The 23,807-nt window shown below is 44.5% G+C and overlaps 6 protein-coding genes across 6 annotated transcripts; all 6 read left to right on the top strand.

Moving 5' to 3' along the window:
- Positions 1-652: 652 nt before the first annotated feature.
- Positions 653-2,401, top strand: DFJ58DRAFT_729040 (uncharacterized protein; the record flags this gene model as incomplete). The annotated part of the gene is made up of 5 exons (XM_041385687.1): positions 653-1,004; positions 1,072-1,136; positions 1,200-1,282; positions 1,334-1,937; positions 1,991-2,401. The coding sequence occupies 5 exons, from the start codon at positions 653-655 to the stop codon at positions 2,399-2,401; spliced, it is 1,515 nt and encodes a 504-aa protein (XP_041242919.1).
- A 1,912-nt stretch (positions 2,402-4,313) lies between these two features.
- DFJ58DRAFT_842253 (uncharacterized protein) lies at positions 4,314-10,005 on the top strand (the record flags this gene model as incomplete). Its single annotated transcript, XM_041392809.1, has 22 exons — positions 4,314-4,328; positions 4,387-4,449; positions 4,573-4,643; positions 4,868-4,983; positions 5,217-5,563; positions 5,690-5,740; positions 5,785-5,925; positions 6,848-7,019; positions 7,161-7,406; positions 7,457-7,596; positions 7,703-7,842; positions 7,891-7,970; positions 7,998-8,020; positions 8,055-8,174; positions 8,263-8,450; positions 8,491-8,608; positions 8,644-8,736; positions 8,787-8,871; positions 9,286-9,414; positions 9,488-9,560; positions 9,769-9,827; positions 9,890-10,005. 22 exons carry the CDS (start codon positions 4,314-4,316, stop codon positions 10,003-10,005), a joined length of 2,586 nt encoding a protein of 861 aa, XP_041242918.1.
- Positions 10,006-10,590: 585 nt separating this feature from the next.
- Positions 10,591-11,855, top strand: DFJ58DRAFT_842252 (uncharacterized protein; the record flags this gene model as incomplete). Its single annotated transcript, XM_041392808.1, has 7 exons — positions 10,591-10,647; positions 11,064-11,134; positions 11,250-11,305; positions 11,338-11,521; positions 11,573-11,621; positions 11,651-11,719; positions 11,778-11,855. The coding sequence occupies 7 exons, from the start codon at positions 10,591-10,593 to the stop codon at positions 11,853-11,855; spliced, it is 564 nt and encodes a 187-aa protein (XP_041242917.1).
- An 855-nt stretch (positions 11,856-12,710) lies between these two features.
- Positions 12,711-14,329, top strand: DFJ58DRAFT_842251 (uncharacterized protein; the record flags this gene model as incomplete). The annotated part of the gene is made up of 8 exons (XM_041392807.1): positions 12,711-12,916; positions 12,973-13,116; positions 13,162-13,270; positions 13,317-13,507; positions 13,654-13,696; positions 13,752-13,943; positions 14,000-14,154; positions 14,209-14,329. The coding sequence occupies 8 exons, from the start codon at positions 12,711-12,713 to the stop codon at positions 14,327-14,329; spliced, it is 1,161 nt and encodes a 386-aa protein (XP_041242916.1).
- A 222-nt stretch (positions 14,330-14,551) lies between these two features.
- On the top strand, positions 14,552-19,978 carry DFJ58DRAFT_914589 (uncharacterized protein; the record flags this gene model as incomplete). Its single annotated transcript, XM_041395395.1, has 14 exons — positions 14,552-14,870; positions 14,926-14,977; positions 15,097-15,175; positions 15,595-15,706; positions 15,748-15,826; positions 15,973-16,106; positions 16,179-16,326; positions 16,708-16,949; positions 17,148-17,376; positions 17,541-17,686; positions 17,744-18,158; positions 18,360-18,465; positions 18,583-19,280; positions 19,440-19,978. The coding sequence occupies exons 1-14, from the start codon at positions 14,766-14,768 to the stop codon at positions 19,976-19,978; spliced, it is 3,084 nt and encodes a 1,027-aa protein (XP_041242915.1). The 5' UTR covers positions 14,552-14,765.
- Positions 19,979-20,118: 140 nt separating this feature from the next.
- DFJ58DRAFT_716736 (uncharacterized protein) lies at positions 20,119-21,620 on the top strand (the record flags this gene model as incomplete). Its single annotated transcript, XM_041384257.1, has 9 exons — positions 20,119-20,155; positions 20,177-20,366; positions 20,400-20,505; positions 20,543-20,546; positions 20,576-20,792; positions 20,816-20,849; positions 20,883-20,940; positions 20,962-21,214; positions 21,248-21,620. The coding sequence occupies 9 exons, from the start codon at positions 20,119-20,121 to the stop codon at positions 21,618-21,620; spliced, it is 1,272 nt and encodes a 423-aa protein (XP_041242914.1).
- Positions 21,621-23,807: the final 2,187 nt, after the last annotated feature.

Below are 23,807 nucleotides of genomic sequence, written 5' to 3'. Positions count from 1 at the left end.
AAAGAACATCTCCGGACTTCCGATCATATCTGATACTGGCGAAAATGCGTCCCACATCTCCAGAGCCGCCGCCGTGCTGATGCAAGGGACAAGCCCCATCGCGGCATCGCTGCCATCGGATAGGAACTTCTAGACATTGGAAGAGCAACCCTCTTGCCAATGAATGCAGCAAAGGTCCGTGAACTATTGATGGTCACCGCCGACCGGCGATAAAGCTGACATGCCCTGTGACAGTTATCATCGAACGTTTGAAAGGCGTGAACTCGATCATCGACATTTTGAAAGCTCCTCGCGCTATCGCTTACTACACAGTGACACGGTCACGGTCGTCTGTTAAAACTTAAGTGAGCAACTTGCTAGTATTGACTCAGTTGATATTTGTGAATACGTGACCACCAGCATTACTGACAACGTTAGAGAATACGGGTGCTTGTCACAGTCTCCGAGTTGACATTGTGCTCAAAACAAATCATTGATTCCCCTCAGTCATTAGTCTTGTTTATTAATTCCCCTGACTCTCCTATGGCCATCTACTTTTAGGTTACGTCCACATTAGCTAAGCATGCCACTCCAGCGCCATCGCTGTCTGTTGTTTTTAAGTCAATGATGATAACCTAGTAGCTCCAACTTTAAGTTATCTCAGACTGCCATCATGATCATGCCAACTTTTGTAGTTGAAAAATCTCCCTGCTACTATAGCACTAGTAGTGCCAAGCTAAGCGATCACTATATATCTCCCAGGCGTATCAACATCACACATAGTAATTATTGGCTCAGATCCGAAGTATCATCAGCCTCACCCGGACCCGCACTTGAACCTGAAGACATCGGAGAGAGTTCAGTGGTCGAGCCGACTACCACTCCTACAGCCAAACAACTATCTTATCCGCCTAAACAACCGATCAAGCCTGGTGCTGCAAGTCACGGTGGTACAGACTCGGATAGACTGACCTGTCTCCTCGAAAGCTTTAGTCGAGCCACCCGTGGCAAGATTTCGACCCTAGGTTTGTATCAACCTAACTTGAAATCCATCGCGTAAGCTGATACAATGTTTCCATTTTCCATTTGAAGGTCAAAGCGTGTGCAGGAAGATTCTGACGTTCATTGCGAACCCAAACCGTGGAAGAGAGTATATGGTAAGTGCCTATTGTCGTGCCGATAGGCCTATTACAGTGACGCTAATTTGTCACTTAATGTAGCAGTTTTGTGGCGTTTACTCCGAAGAATACAGCGAACTGCTACGCTTCATCGAAGACACTTCCTACATAAGTTCGAAACCACGGTGAGTTTATGGCGTAGATCGGACTATTTATTGTTGTTTAGGTCTCTACAGATTTAGTTACATCCCCGAAGACCACATACTGCTTGTAGAGATGCCATCCGCCTTGCACGAAGCCCCATTCGCAGGTTTCAAGGATGTGTTTTCTAATTTTTTCGCCAGCCTTCCGTACGACCGCAAAGTCGTAAATATCGAGATACTCAATACCGTATCAATATCTTCAGGCGTCTCTCCCGACCAGAGAATCTCGTTCCATAAGTTGGGGAGCAGACGTTCAAACAAGTTCATATACACTATGATAGGAGAGACGGCGTTGTCGCAGGATGTTGATTCCTTGCTCACCAAGCTAAGGAAGGCAGTAGCGGCCAACCCCCAGCTGCTGCTGATCATCATGATACTGATAGAAGAGCAAAATCCTTTCCATTCTCCGTTGTGGAATTCTCTTGCGTCGCGGAGGTTGCTGCAGCAGCCGTTTCATCAAGAATCTGGTGATTTTCTCGCGCAGTCGGATGACGATAGCGTCGCCGCCCTCAACGTACCCGTGTCCATCTTAGGGCACAAGTGGTGCTCAGTGGGCTCTATAAGCTTCAAGGTGTGGGTCCGTGGGGACGACCCTATCGATATCGACACCGACGACGTCAGCCTGATGGCAGAGGGGGTAAATGTGCACTTTTATACTCGAATGTTACGCTTGACTAATTATATTTTCAGACTCTCTACCCGGTGGAAAACATGGACGCGGTGAACAACATGATTGAGACAGGAGCCCGTGCGTTACAACGGGGACTTGCCTTGTTTACCCAGGAAATCAACCCCGACATCGACATTCACGCCATCCAAGATCCATCCATCCCTTTCCACCTCGATATCTCAATGATCAGAACAAAACTTGTGTCGGCGATGGAGGAAACTGCGTATTCACGTTATAGGGTATGGTATGATGAGGCAATCAGGAAGCGGAAAGTCGATGTGATCGAGGGCAACGCGGGTGAAGCATCAACACCGGCAGCAAACACCCGATCACGACGGGGAGGTGGAAAACCGCGAGGTCGAGGTCGAGGTCGTGGTGGTGGTGGCGCCGGAGAGCCGCTCCCGCAAAAAACCTCGAAGAGAAGAAAGTAATTCTCTCGCTCAGTCAAGGTTTACCCTCTTCAAGTTTGTGTGCCATCATTTATCACAATGACTTGGATATGAAACGTATATGAAGTCATAGATTTCACCTACCTGAATAGTTTTCCCATACAATGTCACGTACTACAGATTCCAAGTTTGTCAAGTTGTTTCGCCCTTACGGATTTTACTACGCTCGAGTCTCTCATACTAGCTAAACAAAAATCCAGGATGTCCGAGTCCGAGTCGCGTTTTCTGAACATTTTGGTCTCTTCGTACGTCTGACTCGTTAACTTATCAGTTGGTTAGTCGTTACGATGTCTGCAAATTTTACACCAAATTTTTGATGGCCTCAGGCTCACGGCGCTAGCTCTTGATTTAAAAGTCACTGGCACTACTAGTATGCCGCATCACCCAATCTCTGAGATCTGAAGTTTCCTTACGTCACCGTGTACACTTTCCTGCGCCACACGAAAGCCTCCACACTGGAGTGCATCAGGAAATTCACACATTCCTTATTTTGCCCTTAAACAGACTTATTCACACTTAACCACCTTGTTGAAAGTGGATCTACTTGTCCGAAATTTCAACTTGAATGTATTAAGAAAAAAAATGTTGAGATGTATTAATGGACATGTTTTATTATGTTTCACATTAAAAAAATACAAGATATGCCAGGTGAATGATGTGAGAGAGAGAAAACAAGTTTTGAAATAAGTGAGATAAGCTGATTAAGGACGTTAAGGAATGTGTGAATTTACTGATGTGGTAGGTCCATCACGTTCAAATTAGGGCTTGGTGAATAATTCACGGTCGATTTTTAACATTTGTTAGTAACATGGGGCACCCCGGAGCCATTGTTAACACAAATTACTAACAAATTCTAACATCAGTGTTACTCACTAGTTAAAAACCCATTGTTAACAATGTTAACAACAAAAACACGGTTAACAACTGTTAAAAATGCCGTCCGTGAGTCTAATAATTCCAATCTGCATCTCCGTCGTCAGTCATTGTAGCAGCCCGCGGAGACAACACCGAATCCAACGATAGGTCAATGGAGACTGTGGAAACTGGGTCAGTAGAGACCATATCCTTCAATGCCTTCGAGTTGATGTCGATATCAGGATGAATCTCGAAGGCAACATCTTGAGCAGGCTGGTGTGCATCCATCTCTGATTCCAACGGCTTGTCATCAGCTTCATCTTCATTATCCGAATCTGCCAGTCCGTCAACATCTGGTATCGACTCATCATCCGCACTGCCAGTTTGGACAGCACGTAGCACACTGTCTTCGATGTTTTGAAACTTGACGACCGGACGATATTTTGATGGCGCGTAATCCTTGTTCTGATGTTTTCCGTACCATTGTCCTATTTGTATCATGTCGACGAGTGTCTGCGCATTTTGGCTGCCTCATATTGGGGAATTGAGCCATGTGATAGTCGAATTTGTACGTTCATCGGGCATGGAGTTGACAAGAACAGAAAATATCTTAATGGCGAGGATCACCAGTCTTCTCGAGTATATCAGGATCCAAGGAGAATGATAGAAATGAGGGGTACTGGGAGTCATAGTAGTCATTAGCCAAGGGAAGCTGGGAAGGTAGGTTGGTGAGGAGAATGTTAAGCCTGTTGAGGACATTGACAAACTCCTCCGTTACGAGTGACTCGGACATATTTTTGAAATTTGGACACGAAAAAGCTAGGCAGTAGCCTAGTAGGCCAACACTCGAATGTTACCTGTAACAATTGTGACATATGTCACACCGCACCCTCTCAGACGAGATTTAGATGTATCTAGACTCATTCCATGGTGTTGGCTGGTGCTGAATGCTGCTGCATTTAAATATAATTATTAACAATTGTTAACATGCTAAATGTGCGTCTGACTTTTCCCGGTGTTATTAACCAATCAATAACTGATGTTAAAAATTGATGTTAGTAACATCTGTATTTCTAACCGAGCCCTAGTTCAAATCTATATCTCGGCCTCAGAAACTTCGAGCTCTGGCTCCCATTTTGCCTGTGGATGGCAAGGCCTCTATCTCTGTGGGACCTGTACGTGTCAAGAATAGGAACATCGCTGTTGCTTCCCCCACAGGTTCATCCGCTGCTCCAAAAAGAAACGGAAATTCCAGGATCCGGGATTAACTTAAGTGGCTGAGATTCCTAATATTGTAGGGCACAAGTAAAGTGACTAGGCCAGATGGTGTTGGATCCTTTCCCAGATTTCTGCTCGTCACAAATCTTTGGTGAGTGTTGATCACTTCTTTGCAGTTTCCTCAGGCTCGCTCAAACATCTTTCAGCGGCATCCTCCAGTTATGATACAAGAACCACCAACACTTTCCCAAAGTTGAACGTCACAATCACAATTTAATACCATACTCGTCAAGCTCATAGTGCGACCACAACCTCCATTGTACTCTAATCCCGCCAGCAACCTCCTTGACCTTGGTTCCATTCCTTGCTCTCCAGCTTTTTGCACTCATATGTCTCCATCGATGACTCAAACCTATGCGAGAATGATCGAAATCTTATGATTCAGAAGAAGGCTACACTACTGGACAGGATGGAGAGCTTCCGGCCACAGGGTTGGCTGACCACACGACCTTCAAAAAGACTCGGATGTCCAAAACAAGGAGTAGCATAAGTTTCCACGAACCAAAGCAAGATTGTGACACTTGGGATGTAGTTTGAGAAGCCATCACCCAATGCTCCCGATGGGGGCAGCGTGCACACGAATGTGGTCCTGTTCAGTGGAACGAAGGTGCTCCAAGTACTACCTCCCTCTGTTTGGCTGTGGCACATGCACTCGCTCGTCTAGATGACAGCACGGTTGTTGGAGACCCAACGGAGAAGACGACGTCAGAAGCTCTTGACTGGCGGATTATGAACGGCAACGAAGTAGTGCCATCTTCCGCCAAATCGCCCAATGCCTCGAGGGTTTTTATTCGACACCATTTCCAATTTTCGTCGGCTCTCAAGCGCATGTCCACGGTGTCGAGCTTGCCCAGCGGCAAGGTCCTCGTCGCTGTTAAAGGTGCACCAGATATGATCAAAGGCATTCTCACGGAAGTTCCTGAATGGTACAATGTGACATACAAGTGGTATACTAGGCATGGCAGTCATGTTTTGGCCCTAAGAACAAAGGAGATGATGTCAATCGACAAGGTTAGTCATAGTCTGTAACCGCATCCGCATTATTAACAGTTGATGTAGATCAATAAACTATCCCGCGAGGATGGTGAGAGCAGCCTTCTGTTTGCAAGATTTTTAGTCCTACATTGTTCTCTCAAGCTATATCATCCTGTTGGAACACTCAAGATGCTTGCCGACTTGTTACACAGGGTAAGTCGTTTGTCCGCTATGAGACTTTACTCATCCCAGAACAGCGCATTATGATCACTGGCGACAACCCATCAACGGTGGTCCATGTCGTGCTGGACATTGAGATTGTTGATTGCGACACGCTGATTCTGGATTTGCGAGCGAACCCTGCACATGAAGCAGGTGAATTGATTACTGTTCAGCCAGTACGTGCAGTCACGTTTGTCATAGATTTAGTCTGGCGCACTGTGGATGAAACTAAGATCATCCCAGTAGATCTGTCTCAGCCTTTGTGTTAAGACCGTACTCAAGTAGTATCGGATCCGAAGGGCTTCTGCCTCAGCTCGTGTGCTGTGCCCCTTTCCCAAGTCTTGCCCCTTATTTCAGAGTGTTAGAGTATCGCATCTAGTGAGACGGATAAGTATCGTAATGGATCTGTTAAGGCTTCCGGATATCGAACATATAGAGTAACGGCTAATCCGGATCGGATCCGAACTAGAAACTAACGGCTGGAGACTGTCCGAAGACAGAGATGGATATATAGACTATAGGAATCAATCCTAAGTCTCGGAGTAGACAAGAGTATTGTACTCAAGTCTGGACGGATAACGGAGGGACTTTAGAGTCCAGGCAGAATGAGTGCAATCTAAGATGATATTCGAACTGATCTACTACAGCGCATGCACAAGGGTTTATATACTACGGATAACTAATGGAATGATCAATAAGCAAGGGTGCGGGGCTATGTATGAAGTATAAGCAAAGTATGTGTACAGCATATTGGTAAGTCGGACGGATAACGTATCATAACCGGGAATGAAGTATAAGCTAAAGCAGATCAGTAAGTGTAGCGGATCAGTAAGCATAACGGAAGTAAAGGATAACTGGTATACCGGTGTACAGGAATGCCGAAAGGAGATGAACGATAGTTAGAGTTATATGAACAGGACATGAAATAAGGATTAGATTGGATCTGTGGACCGGACGACGGATATGTCCATCGGATCTGGATTGGATCTGAGATCCGGATCTTCGGATCTGTACCCGGGAATATGGTATATGACACTTTGGACCAATGCCTCTTCGATGAGTACATTTTTCTGTATCACTGGTGCTGCCATAAAGTAGTTCAAATATCGTCTTTCATGGAATGACCTGGTGCAAAACACCTGGGTTTGTGCTCGTGTCTCTCCCACACAGAAGGAATTCGTCCTTACTAGTCTTAAAACACTTGGCTACACTTGGCTCATGGCTGGAGATGACACAGATGACGTCGGTGCACTCGAGCAGGCTCATATTGGTGTAGCTCTTCTAGACAGCACACCCAAGGACCTCCAGAAATAGTGGGTCATCAGGAGGTCAAACAAATTAAGGAAGTCTACAAGAGTCAGCTGAGAAGGCGCCACCCCTGTACCTCCTGCTATTGCACATCTCTACCCAGATGTTGTCAAGGCGCAGACAAAAGTTGCAGAGAATTTACAAGTTGTGCACAAAAAGAACCTGATGGAGAAGGTGGTGTCTGTTGTCCTCATGAGGGTTCGTTGGCTGACAATGTTTGAGTTCGACCTTGCTTCAATTACTGATGCTATGGCTAACATGGAGGGTTATGAGGATGTTCCTCAGATCAAACTTGGAAACCCATCATGCACCGCACCATTCACATCGAAGCTGTCCCACATCACTCCCAGTGAGTTTGTGTATGATTACTGTGTAAGGTTGCTACTGAACTTTGAACAGCTACCCACATTATTAGGCGCGGTCACTGTACCTTAGTATCTATCATTCAGATGTACAAGATTTTGACGCTGAACCGCCTTATCACTGCGTACAGCTTGCCGGTTCAGTATCTCGATGGTATCAAGTTTGGTGATAATCAGGTAGCCATTAGCGGAATGTTGATGTTCGTCTGTTTTTTCTGCATATCTTGGACTAAGGTGCATTCTTGCTTGAATTTTTTTGGCCGTACTGAGTGTTCGACAACAGCTTGTTGAAAAAAATTCCCAGGAGAGGCCGCTAGGCAACATCTTCAATCTCTATGTGCTATTACCGTGCTGCTCCAGTTTGCCCCCCACATTATACTTATCACTCATTCACATCATGAACTTGCCACATTTCCATGAGCCGTAAGTCTCAATCTGATTCATTCTCAAAATATACTGAGTCCTGTACAGAGCCGGCGTAATTGACCTCAAGGCGATGTTTGAGCCCAGTCTCTTGAATGCTGCCATCCACTTTCTGGGTCTCTCAACAGGTCTTGACATTCACTATCAATTTCTAGGTAATCATTATTTTGCCGAGGATGTTGAATTTGACCCATTGATGGCATATCTTATAGGGTTGCCCTTTCCGCGAGGGAATCCGCAAGAACTCGAGCTTGTACTGGGTGCTTGCCGGTGCTAGTACTTGCTGTTACATCCTCTGGAGCTACAGACTTTATGCCCGAATAGAACCGATGGTTATGGATTGTCGAGATGGAGGGATGAGTACATCATTTTCCTGATTTTTAGCATGAAAATCTTATGGTTGCTCCCTCATCTGTCTAGTTCAAGGTGAAGTTAACCAGCATCATAATTGCCCACTTTGTTGGTTGTTGGGTGATTGAGAAGTTTTTGCAGATTTTGAATCAAAACCGTTGGTTACTTGGGGTAAGGAACGGAGAGGCTAGACTAGCAGACGCGCCAATCGCGCAATTATTGATACCTGACATCTTCGACGAATATGCAAGTATCAGGTTTGGCTTTTTGAGTTGTTGCTAACTTGCGGAAGTGCAGGGCCTCTGTCACTGTGCAGTCTAATAAGATTGCTAATGCCGCCTTACATGTCACCCTTCCATGGTACACACATTTGTACACCATTCCATTCTTCTCGCTCTATCCACTTCTTGCATATGTGTATTATATCAAGTACGATGACTGGTTGAAAAGCGAGGAGTGAACTTCCCTGGCTTGTGTATTCTGTGTGCTCAAGTTTCTTGGTCACTCGATGGAGTGGCGAAAGCATGGATAACAATGCGAAAGGTGTGCAGTTATGTCTGTAGATGTAGACAAAATCCTCATATATTCTAAAGGTGCGGTCTATCGAGGATGCAAACTGTATATGCTTGGTTCCTCGTGTCCACCGTGGTCAAGGCAAGATTGCCCCATCGCTCAAGGGTACTTCATCAGAGTCAATATCCTATACATTCAACTATCAGTGAGATACCTATGTTGTAATCAGAAAGAATCCCATTGTGTTTACTCGCCTGCCGTACCCATCCACCTAAGCGTCCATCATCGTCTACCTTTTTACACCTCACTGACCTTAATCTGGACGCAATATCACCCTTGATGTCACTATGGCAAAAACGAATTCAGCATTCTGACCCCCTCTTTCTCGGAGCTTTTCGCTGAACATATGACACTCCCTTGTTCATTTTCCAAATATTTTGTGCCGCATTCTGGTGCCTGGATGAGTATTGGTACTACAGCTTATTCACATTATTCATGCTCGTCATGTTTGAGCGTACCGTTGTCTGTCAGGCGCATTTTTTTCCCTTCCTATTAACAACTCGCTAACTTCACTTGTAGCATTTGAAAACTTGAATTTTGATGGCAATAAGAGGATGAAGATAACAGTCACCAAATCTGCTCCGGGCACTTTGGCCTCAGGTGCTAACGATGCTGATATGGGTCAAGCCACTGAAGTCGAGACCAAAGGTGATCAGGCATCCCAGCGGTCGAAACACCATCTTCTCACCCTCCCCTCCATCTCCTACCTTTGGTATGGAAGTTGGCGAGTCTGAGTTTCTTGATGAAATGGAGAACATTCAACAAGAGGACAACATGTCAGACTATCTTAAACCGTACGCAGTTGCGCCGGTCCATTGAGACACTGAAGACAAGTTTTCACATTATTATGGTATGTCCTCCATCCATAACAGCAGTCCGGTTTGGAATGGCTTGCAAGCCTCCGTGTCAACAATCTAAACGACATACTTGCTGATGAAATGGGATTGGTGTAGTATGCTTTTGGGTTCTTTATTTAATGTGTTAGCTCACTCTATTCGATAGGAAAATTATACAGACAATATCGCTCCTTGCTCATCTAGCTTGTGACTGTGGAATATGGGGTCCGCAGCTTATTGTACACGATTCATGTTTTGCTCTTTGCGTTTACAAATCACCCATCTAGATTGTCCTCTTAAACTGGGAGATGGGATTCAAGAAGTTTCTGCCTGGGTTCAAAACTCTGAGTTACCACGGATCAACGAAACACCGCAAGGAGCTCTGCCAAGGATGGTACAATAAGCACCACTTTTATTTCTGCATAACCTCATGCACACTCACTAATCGCAATGCTCACATATTCTAAGTGCAAAGCTTGGTATTACATGGTACTAAACGAAGCACATATGATCAAAAATTTTAAAGTTCCAATAATGGCATATTCTCTTAATGTTCCACTCCTTTCGGCGTCTTCTGTGTCCTACTCAATCTGTACATCATGATCATACCAATGATTAACTAATGATCCTTGACAATCCGTGGTAGTAGTATGATGTGTGGATGCAAACAGAATTAAATAACTTTTTTCTGCGGCCTACCGCGCCGGGGCCCTCTGGTACAGCATCCAAGCCAGAATTGGTGAAATAAGCAAAGTTGTGTTGTATTGTCTCCATATAATTCATGTCGAGGTCGCACAGGACAGCAACTTTGCTTTCACCTTCTACAAATGTCTAGTACCCTTCCTCTGCATGCACTTGGAGTGACTTGGACGGATCAGAGATTAATCTCCACAGGCCAAATTCATTGAGGAGCATACCAGTCTAACTTAGTCCTGCAGCTTTGGTACGGATGTCGATATTTTGAAACTCCTTGTCACTAACAGTCAACATGAGTAGTGCTGCATCCTTCGACTTCATAGGGGTGAGGCTACACGCCATTAAATCAGTGCGCCAAAACATCATTATCAAAACTTACTTCAAGTTCAATGAAATGTAGAGGCCCTGCTGCTTGCGAATATGCTCGGTTCATTGCGAACATTCTTTCAAAGTTCCGTCTACAGTCCTTTCAGGTAGACGTATCACACCCTGGATCCCGGCAACAGACGGAACTGAGCAGAGAAGTCAAATTATGCCAGCAAGCTCACCAACCCTGCTTCGCAGTAAATGACTGCTCAGCCACTGTCCAGAGATACCTCTTCAATGGGCAACAACCAGTCAGCGTCCTCATCGATCCGTGCAGGAGGACTCAGAAGCGGACCGCTTTAGCTATCAGGCAATAGTCAATGAACTGACTGAAAAGTCTTTAGATAAGAGTTAGTTGGTGGCATTCTCGTTAGATTTCTTGACTGACAACATGTGCAGCAAGATGGCCTGGCGCTGTTTTACTACGCTTTGCAAGGATGGTGTTATGATGTGGTTGCAGTGTTTTCAATGTGTCTGCATGTGCAGGCTTACAAGCATATCAAATTTGCTATCTATTTTGTGAGATTGTCTTACATGGCGTGTTTGATAGTTGCTAATAAATGTTATGCCAGTGCTGATTTGAAGATCGCTGTTCCAAGTTGACAAATTGGTGCAACTGATTGGATCTCCTGTGTTCACCTGTGAGTTATCTGCTTGTTAATGAGACAATCAGATGTTGATGATGAAGTTCCAGAAGACCTACGCCTTCAACTGCTCAAACCTGAGCCTTATCCTTACTTGTTCAAGTGTCTATATGGATTACTCATGCTGCTCCCCCAACCAACCGCTTTCGTTTCATTCTGTAACCTTCTCAATGCAGTCTACTCTACCGGCTTCCTCCACATTAACCCCAAAGCGTGAGTTTACACACTCTCATTTCATCATACACTAATGATAACAAATCTTAGGATACTCGATCACATCACAATCCAAACTCGGTTGCAACGACATAAAATGGTTAGAGCTTCTCTGTGTGCTTGCTGCAGGCAGGGTCTAAGCATGCATTAGGAACCGACGAAGCCCATGGCAGCGACAAGAAATTTTCATCATTTGACGTGAGCCATTTGTCTTTGACACATCTGTTCATCACTGAACATGAGTTTGTCCATGCAGATCCTCGTTAGTCGTGTCACAGTGTTGGGACTCTATCTTGGTGACTCGTCCAACTCCATGCCGTGGGATAAACATTAAAATCAGTGTTACTCAGTATCGCCAACTCACTTGGTCATCATCTCGTTAATCGGTGTTGGTGACTAGTAATCGATGGGAATGAATTCCCATGCTTGGCCTCCCATAATTGAGCAGAACATTGTGAGGCACTAGCAGTGCTTTCGAGGACGTAACCATTGCTAATAATGGCTGCGCCGCCAAACTCTCCAGCAGTTATTTTCCCCTTTGATGGGTCTTCTCAAAATGGGTCTTCTCAAACAATGTGAGTTATTTTGTTTATTTCAATTTTATTCAGGGATGACAAATTCACTATTTCTTTAAGGGTGCTTTCTCAACATCTCCATGAGGCTTGTCGCGGTATGCCTGATTCTGGTGCGGTGCATGAGATGATATAATAGTACAGCTTGCCAGTAGTATGTCATAGCTGCAATTCAAGTCACTATGTATCTACAATCACAATCATTTAATTTCAGGTGCAAGACACATGTATGCGCTGTCACCCCACTCGATCTCCCGCATCCAACGCACCTCATCATTACATCCCCTATCAACCCACTCTTCATCATGAAGAAGATGTGGACTCCGGGATGACACAAGTACTCTAGTACATGTGACCATCAGGATATTCGGGATGGTAATGAGTTGGCTCAAAATCATCAGGTTTCTGTCGTATCCTCATTAGGCATTACCCTTTATGTCTCAACATGTAGCGAGTATATAAAACTTGATGGTGTGTCACCAGTTTTCTTACCTTCATCCTCCTCTACAGTTCTGAGGTTTAGCTGTCACTCTCCATTCTCGTTCTATATTATCTTTTTCTATTTCCTCTCTTTAACCAACCGCTCTTTATCTTACTTACAACATTTGCCACTTGTCATGTCCCAGTCCCAGTCCCAGTCCCAGTCCCAGTCCCACTCTCCATCAGAGCATGAACATCTTGATCAAACTCATCCTTCCGCGCCCGTAGTTCCGGACCTCTCTGGAGCAGTTCCCACCTCTGCGGAGGCAAGGGCCAAGCGCCGCATTGCTGCATTGGAAGAAGAACTGGACATCATGAAGCAAGAAAAAGGAACGAAACAGAGGTTCATCTTCGTCACATTCCATCTTCCTCGCTGCCTCTTCCTCATTTTTCTCAAAGAAAGACAACCTACTATGTTGCTCAAGGCAGGGCAATTTGCCGAATGGCTGTCCTCTATACTAGCTTGGAGGACTTGATAGCCGAGAACGATCGCAGGTGCGATGAAGGTTTGGTGGACGGCTTCGTGGTGGACACCACCATAGAGTAAGTCGTCTTTTTCCCCATGACAGGTTTAATAATATTATTTAGACAAGATCAACTGCAATGTGGTTACATTGCACTCTCGCAGGCTCTGCTGTGGCTGCATCCTAAGCTTGGAGCCATTGACATCAATGACTGCGAAGACATGTTGAAAAAGGTCCGTGCTCTCAATAATTTCGTGTTGTTTACTCATAATGTTATAGCTCAAAAGAGGAGCTGATGCGGCCCATGGTGACGATATGTCCACTCTCAAGGACCTCATCGCTGCATGGGTCAATCAGGATTTTCGCCCGTCCCATCTACTCAGGTCTGATGACAAGCAGTTGCGAGGGTTCACACACAACGTTTGTGGGAAATTGCTCTGCCCTGCAGAGTGGGACTGGAGCAACAACTGGTGAGTATCAACCTTTGCCAGACCATTATGTGACGCTGAAGCCTGGGCAGCGTAAAGGCCAGCATTTGCGATAGAACATCTGATTATATTGTGTCGGAAAACTCTTGGCCTCTTTTTGTTTATGAGAACTACTCATTCAACGCTAGCGACCTCAAGAAAGGTCTCTTAAAGTCCAAGATTTTAGTTCAGGTCAGTACATGTGGTCGTAGTCTTGAATATCGACTCAAAGTTGTCACTGTGCCAGGCTTTCAAAGCCATATTTACGTCTCTATCTTCTGCAAGGGAAGCTGATGGTGATGGTGATGGTGCTGATATTATTGAGAATACCAGGCGCGCTCGGCGGGCATTAAATCCAGTGAAGGTTAAAATGTGCGTGGCTTCGATCATCAACATGAGGAAGGTAACCGCTCGCTCTATCACTTATGTTGTCTGTCAAGTGAGTAAAAATAATACTCCACCATTGATATCTAGCTTACAAAGTTCTTCTGACAGGTTCGTTTCGTGCTGTCTAATGTCTCGTCTTGGCGCACTGTCGATGGTGACTTCAATTATGAATCATTCTGGAACAACATCGTCAACTTCTTCGAGGATGTCCCTGGCCCCATCGCACAACGTAGGGTGGCCAATCTTCTTGAATGGTGGACCAGGTATTGTCTATGTTGTGCCGTACTATGTATTAGATATCTAACATAATTTCTTAGGAAGGTTTTCAGAAAAAACCACCACGAGGACCTAACACCGGAAGTCGTTTCGAAAATGTCTGTTACAGCGTTGGCCGAGCAGAGAAAGGTGCTAGAGGATTCAGTTTTTGACTCGGAGTAGATTGATCCATGCTCATTACAATAATTGTTTTTAATGCAATCATTTACTGTTATATATCGCACCAATTGGGGATCAAAATGAATGATGATCATACTACATACTGTAGAGATACACACCTAACTTTGACATGATTTGGGTGTGACCAACTGAACATTAGCTTCGATACTTCGAAGGCGGGTGTGACCTGTGACATCTGACAAATAGCTTCGAAGCACCACTACCAGCCGCTGTCAGTGCCTGCAGCAACAGGCTCTCGATTGGTCAATGCAAACAGTGATCCTCAGGTTTGCGCTCACCATGGGGCACTTTGTATCTACCCATCTGTCAGGCTTCTCTATATGTGTATACAATGTCATATAAACATGGATCCTCCAATGTTCGGTAAGGCATCAGTTCAGCTCTTGGATGGTGAACTCTGAAACAATCCTGGACAATCATGGCACTGATGACATTGAGAGTGGTCGTGGAAAACGCAGACGTACTGCAAATACTCGTTACAACAATTTTTGGCAACATTGATAGTGTTCTACGCATTTTTTTTGTATTTTGACAATATGTCACAAATTAACTTCAACAACCTTGAATTTGTGTGACAGTCACTCGAAATAGCTTTGATTTGTTGGGCCTGTGACGGTGTGACGAAGTTAGGTGCGTATCTCTACAGTACTCCTCAGCATGTCATCTACTGCGAAATTTATTGCACTTTCTAATCTACCGAGTCAAAGGGATCTTTTGTATGTAAATGACTATATTCATGAGTGCTACAGCTAACATCATCTTGTCTGCATGTAGCATTGGTCGTGGAAAATTTGCAATTGAAAGTCCCAAACATAAGACACGCACTGGGTAGGTGATGGAACTGATCTGAAGTCTGGATATCTCAGTCAGCCTAGGCAAGTGTCTGCCACGCAGGAAACAAGTGACCTATGCTTATTATTTTACTGATTGTCGCATGACGCCAGGGTCTCGCACCAATGATAGGTGGCAACTTTTGCGGTCCTCATGGCACTGATGGCCCACCATTTTACTGAGTTGTCCTGGATACCATCTCGCATTTGCAGGATAATCTAAACAGAAGATTGTACATTGAGCACAGGATAACGTGGTTCACCACCATTCAAATACATTGTGCCTACATAAGGTCAAATATGTATATGTAACACACACTGCCACATTTACGGAGATTCTTGTGATGGTTATCAATATATAGTCTACTATGACATTTTAATACATTCATTGGTTCACTGATGTCAGGGCCAATGCAGGCAACCTTCTTCCCCCTCGGAGGCTTCATCTATGATGGGTGCAAGCAATGGAGAGTCTCGTAGCCAAAGTTCAGATGACTCTGATTCGAGTTTAGATGCTAATGAAGACACTGTTAGTGTCATGTTTGACGGCCTGAAAATAATTTTGAGCAGGAATATATGGAGGATAAAGATGGGTCAGACATTGACCGGGAACTCGAGATGGATGCCTTGGATGATGAAGACTTTGGCTGTCATCTTCTTTGTCTGCCACATCCTCTGTCCTTATGCCTCCTGTATCCTTGGTCTCGTCGGATCAGGAGTTCTTTGACGACACCTTGTCTGTCGTCTCTTCCTGCGTTTTATGCAAGTTTTTTGAGTTCTCTGAGGTCTCTCAAGTTCAACGAGCTTTTTGTGACCAGTATCCCGTTGGACCATTTTTGCCTGTCAGTGCTCCTGCATTGTGGCATGTCATGGAGAACTTCCCTTATATGAGTCGTAATGATTATGCTGCTATCGCCGGCGCACATTTTGTTTGTGTCCGAGCTTCTGATCGCAAAGATCATTTATGTGACATGTTATGAGTCCATGTATGTGATGTTCAGTGTGTCAATAATCTCGTGGTCTTTGAACTTTTAAAGACACCTTGGCAATACTTTGCGCACCAGATGATGCCTGATCCATTTTCAGTACCTTTGCAGCCAGTGACTCGCTCACAAGTTCCTTGGCTCAAGGGTGTTCTGGTGAACAATCGTAAGACAATTAAAGCTAAGCAGCATCGGGAATCTCGCCCACATCATACTGTTCATACTGAGGATGATCACGTTTTTCCGGTCTTGTTATCATTTGATGATAAAAAAGTTATCATAGCTGAATGGCAGCAACTGATGAGCCCGGAGTCTCTGAGACGCTGCGCATGTGCAAGTTGTGCACACAATGTTCCAGCAATGGAACTGGTGCTTGTTGACGTTCAAAAGGTGCCATTATATCTCCTCCGTAATGATTGTTTGCCGGAGCACACTCTGCCATGTACTTACACTTTTGAATTGTTTGAGCAGGCTATCTTGTATCCTAAAGGTCTACAAGATCCATGGTCAAAATCTGATTTATATCTGTGTTGGCCTTGTCGTTCAGCTTTGGTATCTAAGTCTCCACGCCAACCCATTAATTCTTTGGCCAATTTCCAATATTACGTGCATGAATGGCTGCCACCTGTGATATGCTCAGCATTCTCTGAAGCTTCAATTTATGATTTGATGTTGGTTTCTCGTGCACGTGTGTCACAAATTGTACATCATTATGCCTACAAATCATCTTTTGCGTTGCATTGGACTGCAGAAGAGACTTCTCAGCAATATAACAAAGGAAACATCACGGTGAGAGCACTAGATTCCACTGAATTGCACACATTATTACCGCCTTGTCTTGATGAGCTGCATGACACCATGTGTGTCATTTTTGCTGGTCAAAAGCAGGTTCCTACCAGAGATACAGTCAAGTCCATGTGACCTGTGATGGTCACTAAAAGCCGAGTGCAATGACTTATTGACTTTTTGCTCGCCAATAATCTGTAGTATCAGCACAGTGGTGTGTCTTATAGCCAAGAGAACATGGATTCGTTGTTTGATGATGCAGATGGTAATGTGGACTGCGCCATTCCACGTGCATTACAGATCTGCCATCTGCCTGCGGATGTAGAGAGTTCAGACGACGTTGATGATCACGTTGAAGTGACGGATGGCTGTGGTTCTGTCGAGGCTGATGTGACTGAGTATGTCATGGAGGCCATGGGGTATACCAAAGGTGATCACTCTTCAGCAAGTCGAGAGAAAATGAAGCTACATGTGTTAGCTTATGTTTAGATCAGAAGAAGTTTCTGTTATCTCGTACAGGCTCTCAATTTATCATGGATAATGATCCGGGTCTGATGTCTTATTTGTTTCCACACCTTGACCCTTGGGATATAGGCGGTTTCTATCATAGTGGGAGGACACGACAACAGTATTTGTCTATGGAAGCCCAAGTGAAAAACCTTTTGTTGCAAGATGATTTGCCTTTTCGAGTCGATGCCAATTTTGCTTTCATTTGTTGGAATATGATCCAAAAGAAAGAGGTCAGTATGAATACATCTTTTCGCATAAGTGCTTCGCTGCAATACAATCTCGCCAAGGATTTAAAGGATATTGCACCTACCTTCACGCTTTTGGCTGAAAAGTGGAGTCATTCTACTGGAAGTTCACCATCAACAACAGAAGAAAAGAAAGCTGCCCGCATTCTCCGATGTCTACAAGCCTCTACGAAATTTCTTCGAGGTAGTGCTGGCTACAAGCTATGTCGTCGTAATGAAATTCGCGCATTGATGAAGAAATTTTGCACTCCTGCAATTTTCGTGATAGTCAATCCTCATGATCTGACGAGTAGTGTGATTCCTGTGCTCACTGGAATCGAATTAAATGATTGGATGGTGATGGGGTCCTTTGAGCGCACCAAAGTAGTAGCAGAACGACCAGATGCTGCTGCTATCGCATTTGACATGCAAATAAAGGCTTTCATTGATATAATAATAAGATATAAACATGGCCCTGGTGTGTTCAGACATTGTCAGGCTTATTATGGAATGGTTGAAGCGCAGGGAAGGGGCATGCTCCTGTGAATTGTGGGAAATCCTAGTCCTCAGGAATTGTGAGACAGAATGACTGAAGATGGTCACTTTAAAGGTGTTGTATTCGCTCTGCTAGAAAATATTATTAGTTGTGAGTTACCGAATGACATCGGCCCTGTCCCAGAGCGATATACTGCAGATGTCAAGAAACCATCACAAGGCAAACAGGATATGGATCCTCATCTAGAGAAACAACCACAGTTAGCGGAATTGGATGATCAATCATTTCAGTATGAATACACAGAATTCTTGACATGACTAGCAGTAGAATGTAACTGGCACGTTCACAATGAAACTTGTTATAAGCATCTCAGCAATGGCTAAAGGAGAGGCGACGCTAACTGCAGGATGTGCTTAGACAGCAAACTTCAGGAACAGACAATGATAGATGAAGAAACTGGTTTCATTGAACTCCAGCGCTGGCACGGGCATGTTAATAGCTTCACTGATTTGATACTATACCTGATGCAATGTAACACGGACACACAATTTATTGGTTCAGGAGAAGCAGCAAAAGCCGCAGTATTTTATATCACAGAGTACATCACAAAGGGAGATGTTCCAATGTATGTTGGTCTCCAGGCATTGGATTATGCAACTAAAATGCATGAGGTTAAATATGTCGGCACAACAGATATGAATGATACTCGCATTGCTCAAAAATTGATTACAAAATCTGTCAATGCGATGATGGGTCGTCAGGAAATGTCCCATCAACAAGTTATGAGTTGTTTAGTAGGTGGAGGGGATCATTACACCAGTCATACCTTTCAAGTGTTCAAATGGTTCGAATTTACTAATGCGGTAGACAAGTTCGAATGCGACCTGCATAAATCGGACAATCAAGGTGTTGAGAATGACAACGAACCAATGTACATTGAAGAGGCAGTCACTGTTGACATTTCAGCGGAAGCTGTGGACTTTGCAAGCGACATTCAAGACTATATTTGTCGACCAGAGGATGAAAATTTTGGGCATGTCTGCCATTGGGAATTTGTCGAATACACTATCAAAGTCAAAGGCAAAATCATTGATCAAAACACCAGTGAGGTTGATTCCAATTGTGAATCAATTGATGGAGATAGGAACCCTAGAAAACATAAACAACAGAAATTGCCTCGAGCCAAATTCTTACTGGAACATGGACAGAGCGAAACCCACTATATGCGATTGTGAAAATCCCCTCTTGTCCCTGTAATGCTAGGTGCTGCCATTCCACGACCAGATGGTTCGACAGAAGACTATGAGATATATTGTCGGGCTATATTGTTGTTGTTTACACCTTGGCATACTTTTGAAGAACTGAAAAACGCAAATGATACATGGGCTGATACATTTGAGCGACAGACTTTCGCACTGGATTTATGTAAGATCATTCACAATATGCACGTGGAGAACGAGTGTAAAGACGCACGAGATGCTCATGCTGCGTTGGTTATTGCAGATCAAGCTAAACCACACAAATTTGGGTTCACGGGTACAGAGGAGGATAATGTCGAAGAGGATATGACGGCCTTTGATGAGGCATTATTCGCTAACACTGCTTTAGACCCCGATGAGGTGGAAGGAGGGGAGACTTACACACCAGAAACTAAGATTGACACAACCAAGCACATTGGAGATATCTGGGCATGTCTGCACTTGGCGAAAGATGGCGGATTGCTAACAGCCGCTATCAATGAGGACCACGCACACATTAGCCAATTACAAGGGCCAAATGAACAACTCACGGAGCAGGCTTGATCACGCATCCAGGAATACACAACTATCATGAAGGCGGCTAAAAATGCAAACATCCATTAGATGTTGGTGCAACTGATGCAGAAGTGAAATGAGCACGTCTTGAGCAACAAGAGACTTCTCCTACGTTGTCTTTGGCGCAGATGGAAGAAAATGTCGAAATCACAAATATATTTCATCGTCCTGAGCTCATGCGGGCAGACAAAATGACTATATTAGAAGACATTGTTAAAGAGTTTGAATTAAATGGTAATGCTGAACAGGAGATGAGCTTTAGGATCATTGGCGAGCATTTTGTGCACGATGATGTCCAGCAGTTACTCATGTTTATAACTGGGATAGGTGGCTCAGGAAAAAGCCATGTGATTTGTGTGATGGTGGAATTATTCAAGTGATGTGGGGCACCTGAGAAATTGACATTGAGTGCGCCGACCAGGAGCACAGCAGTTTTCATCAATGGATATACCATTCATGCAATGACCTTTTTGCCAAAGAGACAAGTACCCATCAAGCAGGAGGATCCCGTGTTTGTCTGGTGATATGTAGAATATCTTATTTTGGATGAAGTGTCGTTGATGTCTGCGGAACTGATGATACAAGTATCAAACCAAATATCTCAAGCTAAATCGTGGGATGCAAGCACAAGAGACAAATCTTTCGGGGGAATCAATGTCATTTTTTGGGGAGACATTGGGCAATTACGTCCACCGAAATCGAATGCTTTGTACAGTCATGTGCTTGTGAATCGCCTCACACCTGCGACTACACAAACAATCAAAGGACAATCTGCACTTCATGGCGCTTTCTGTGGCAGCAGGTGAATACTATTGTAGAACTTAGACAAAATTGGCAGGCAAAAGATGATGCCGCCTTTGTTGATCTTCTTAATTGAATCTGTATAGGCAAGACTAAAAAATGCGCTGTAGGTTTAACAGATCAGAGTGATTATGACACCCTAAAAAGCCGTTTGCTTGATGCAATCAAAGATCACTCACCCGCACAATTCGTCAAATTTAAAGATGCCCCAATTGTGGTCACTGGAAAATTTCTGCAAGACGCATTGAATGAGTCAAAGGCATGGAATTTCGCAATCAAATCAGGCCAACATTTCGAGATGTATCATGCGCGTGACAAAATATCTAAAAAACCTGTGATAAGTGAGCAACAACGCCGTTTGTGGAAGATGAGCACTTCTAGCACAAGTGATGCAATTGGTAAATTGCCGCTGATTCCTGGCATGTCCGTAATGATTACCGAAAATGCCGCGACCAGTAGCAGGATCATCAATGGTAGCAGAGGTATACTGAAGTCTGTGACTTACAATGTCGATAACACAGGTAACAAATTTGCTGTATGTGCTTTAGTACACATTCCTGACAGCACTTTATACATACCTGGGCTTTCTGATAAAGTCGTACCGATATTGCCAGTGACAAGTAGTTTTGAATTTCCAACTGAAGCAAAGAAGATCTATGTCAGGTGCATACAATTGCTGATATTACTGGGCTGGGCTTTCACAGACTATAAGATTCAAGGGAGCACAATGCCAAAAGTTGTCATTGATTTCACCGGTGCAAAATCCCTTCAAAGTATCTATGTAATGTTATCCCAAGCTAGTTGTTTAGAAGATGTGGTGATTTTGTAATGGTTTTTATCCAGGACTCTTTATGGATCTCTTGTCATATCCCGTATTCTGGACCTATGTCCGATGATGTTCCCACGCCTTCCGGACGCCTTCCGGATGCACATCCGGACCTCCATACCCTTATCCATGACTCCACACCCTTATCCATGCCTGCAGTCCTCCAGTCCACTATCGGTTCGGATCCGTACACCTTCGTACATCCATATATCCATACCTTCGGACCTCCACAGCTATGCCTGCTTCATCCACCCTTGATCCCATCGGATCCGAGCTCATCCTACCTGAGACTTTACCTTCCCTAGACTACCAGATGATATCCATGATCTATATCCTAGTCTCGTCTTCACCTAGATCTCCGGATCCGCTCATCCGATATCCAGACGCCTCATCCGATATCTCTAGACCTCCGGATCCGACCTATACTCATATCCGAAGCTCAAACCTTAAATCAGCGTCTATCTCCTTATGGTAATCCTCTTGACTCCGGACTTCGGTTATCTGTGTTTCCGTCTTGCTTATTGATCCTTGTACTTTGTTCATCTCTGAGTTCATTTGTTTATGTTCCGTTCATACTTACCAATATGTTTCCACATGCTCATACATAGCATTTGTCTTCAGCTTACTGATCCTCTCGGATGCCGTCCAGTATATAAACCTCTGTACAACTCCTGTAAAGTTTCCTTAGTTCGAATATCATCTTAGATTCTGCTCAACATAGACTTGCTCTCTCGCATCCTAGACTTCACTCATTCTGATCTCGGACTTCAGTCCATCTTAGTATTGCCTTTCCTTAGGCCTAGGGAAGGATTCCCTAGGCCAACCTTCCGGTCCTCCGGATTTATCCTTCCGTCTATATCCATGCTTAGGGATTGACTCCCTAAGCCAAAGCTTTGCCTTTCCGGCACTTCCTGTCTTTCCGAGACTTCTGTCTAAACCCTGTCTATCCGACTCTACCATAGTGTAGTCTACCTCCGTCTGTTTCTACTCCAGACCTTGTCCGTTGTAGCCCTTCTTCTCTTGTCCTAGAATCCTGTCCGCTCCTCCGGTCCTCCGGACGTCGTAACCTTCGGACGTCGCAACCTTCGGACGTCGCAACCTTCGGACGTCGTAACCTTCGGACGACGCAACCTTCGGACGTCTTAACCTTCGGACCTCCGGACGTCCTGTCCTTCAGACCACTCCTCCTACCCTATCCTGCTTTGGACTCTGTCCCTTGCAGCCAATCTTCTATGTGTTTCCATCTAGGGAGCTTACCTTCGGATCTAATGCAGCGGGTGAAACTCTTCCAGAGTTTCCTATACTCATCCGAAAGTTTCCCGCACTCATCCGGAAGTCCTCCAGCACTCAACCAGAGTAGCCAGCCTCCGGAAGTCCTTCGGACTTCGTCGGATTCCATCTGGACTTCATTCTGAAATTAAGGGCACATACTCGGGTAAGGGGCACAGCGCACGAGCTGAGGTCAAGCCCTTCAGATCCGTCTACCCTTGAGCTACGGTCTTAACATCTCTCCAAGGTGATATGTGGGAAGAAATGCGACGGTTAGACAACCTAGCGATGATGACACGTCAAAAGTATTTGAAGCAAGATAGAAAGGTCGAAAAATGTGTGACATATCAACATAACAATGTATGACGTGTCAGGGAGATGACATTTGCATATGATCATTGTTCGTGCGCTGTCCATTGAAGTCAGAAAGGGATAGCAAGATGAGGTCACAAGTAAAGTCAACAGACATAAAGTTATGTAGGATCCGGGTAAATATTTGCTTATCGATCGGCACACCTGTGTGTGTTGGCTTCAGTGTCGAGTAGTTAGTTGCTTTCTAGTTGATGAGATTGCACTGGGACAATGTGTCCAGGTTCTACTGCTTGCAAAATTTACTAATGCCCAACAAGTGAAAATTCTCAAGCTTAACAATGACAAGGTGCTCACATGTTCCTCAAACACGTTAATAATCAAGATTAAGGCGTGTCGAACATTAATGGTAGTCATTTTCTCGAGTTTTGTAAGGTTGTTTCCATGGCCTGAAATTTTGATGCATATTGGTGAGAAAAGAACCGAGGTGACGCAACCACTTGCACGATTTGTGAGCTAGTCACCTCTTTGGTGCAACCCCTAGCCCAAGTCTGCAGTACATTTTGCCTACAAGACACAGTTCTTGACAGACAAAAGGCATCGAACCACACA

The sequence above is a fragment of the Suillus subalutaceus genome (genome assembly GCF_016647625.1).
Source record: "Suillus subalutaceus strain FC151 chromosome Unknown DFJ58scaffold_67, whole genome shotgun sequence".
NCBI lineage: Eukaryota > Fungi > Basidiomycota > Agaricomycetes > Boletales > Suillaceae > Suillus > Suillus subalutaceus.
Note: the sequence above shows the minus strand (reverse complement) of the source record. Positions and strands in the feature narration are given on the sequence as shown.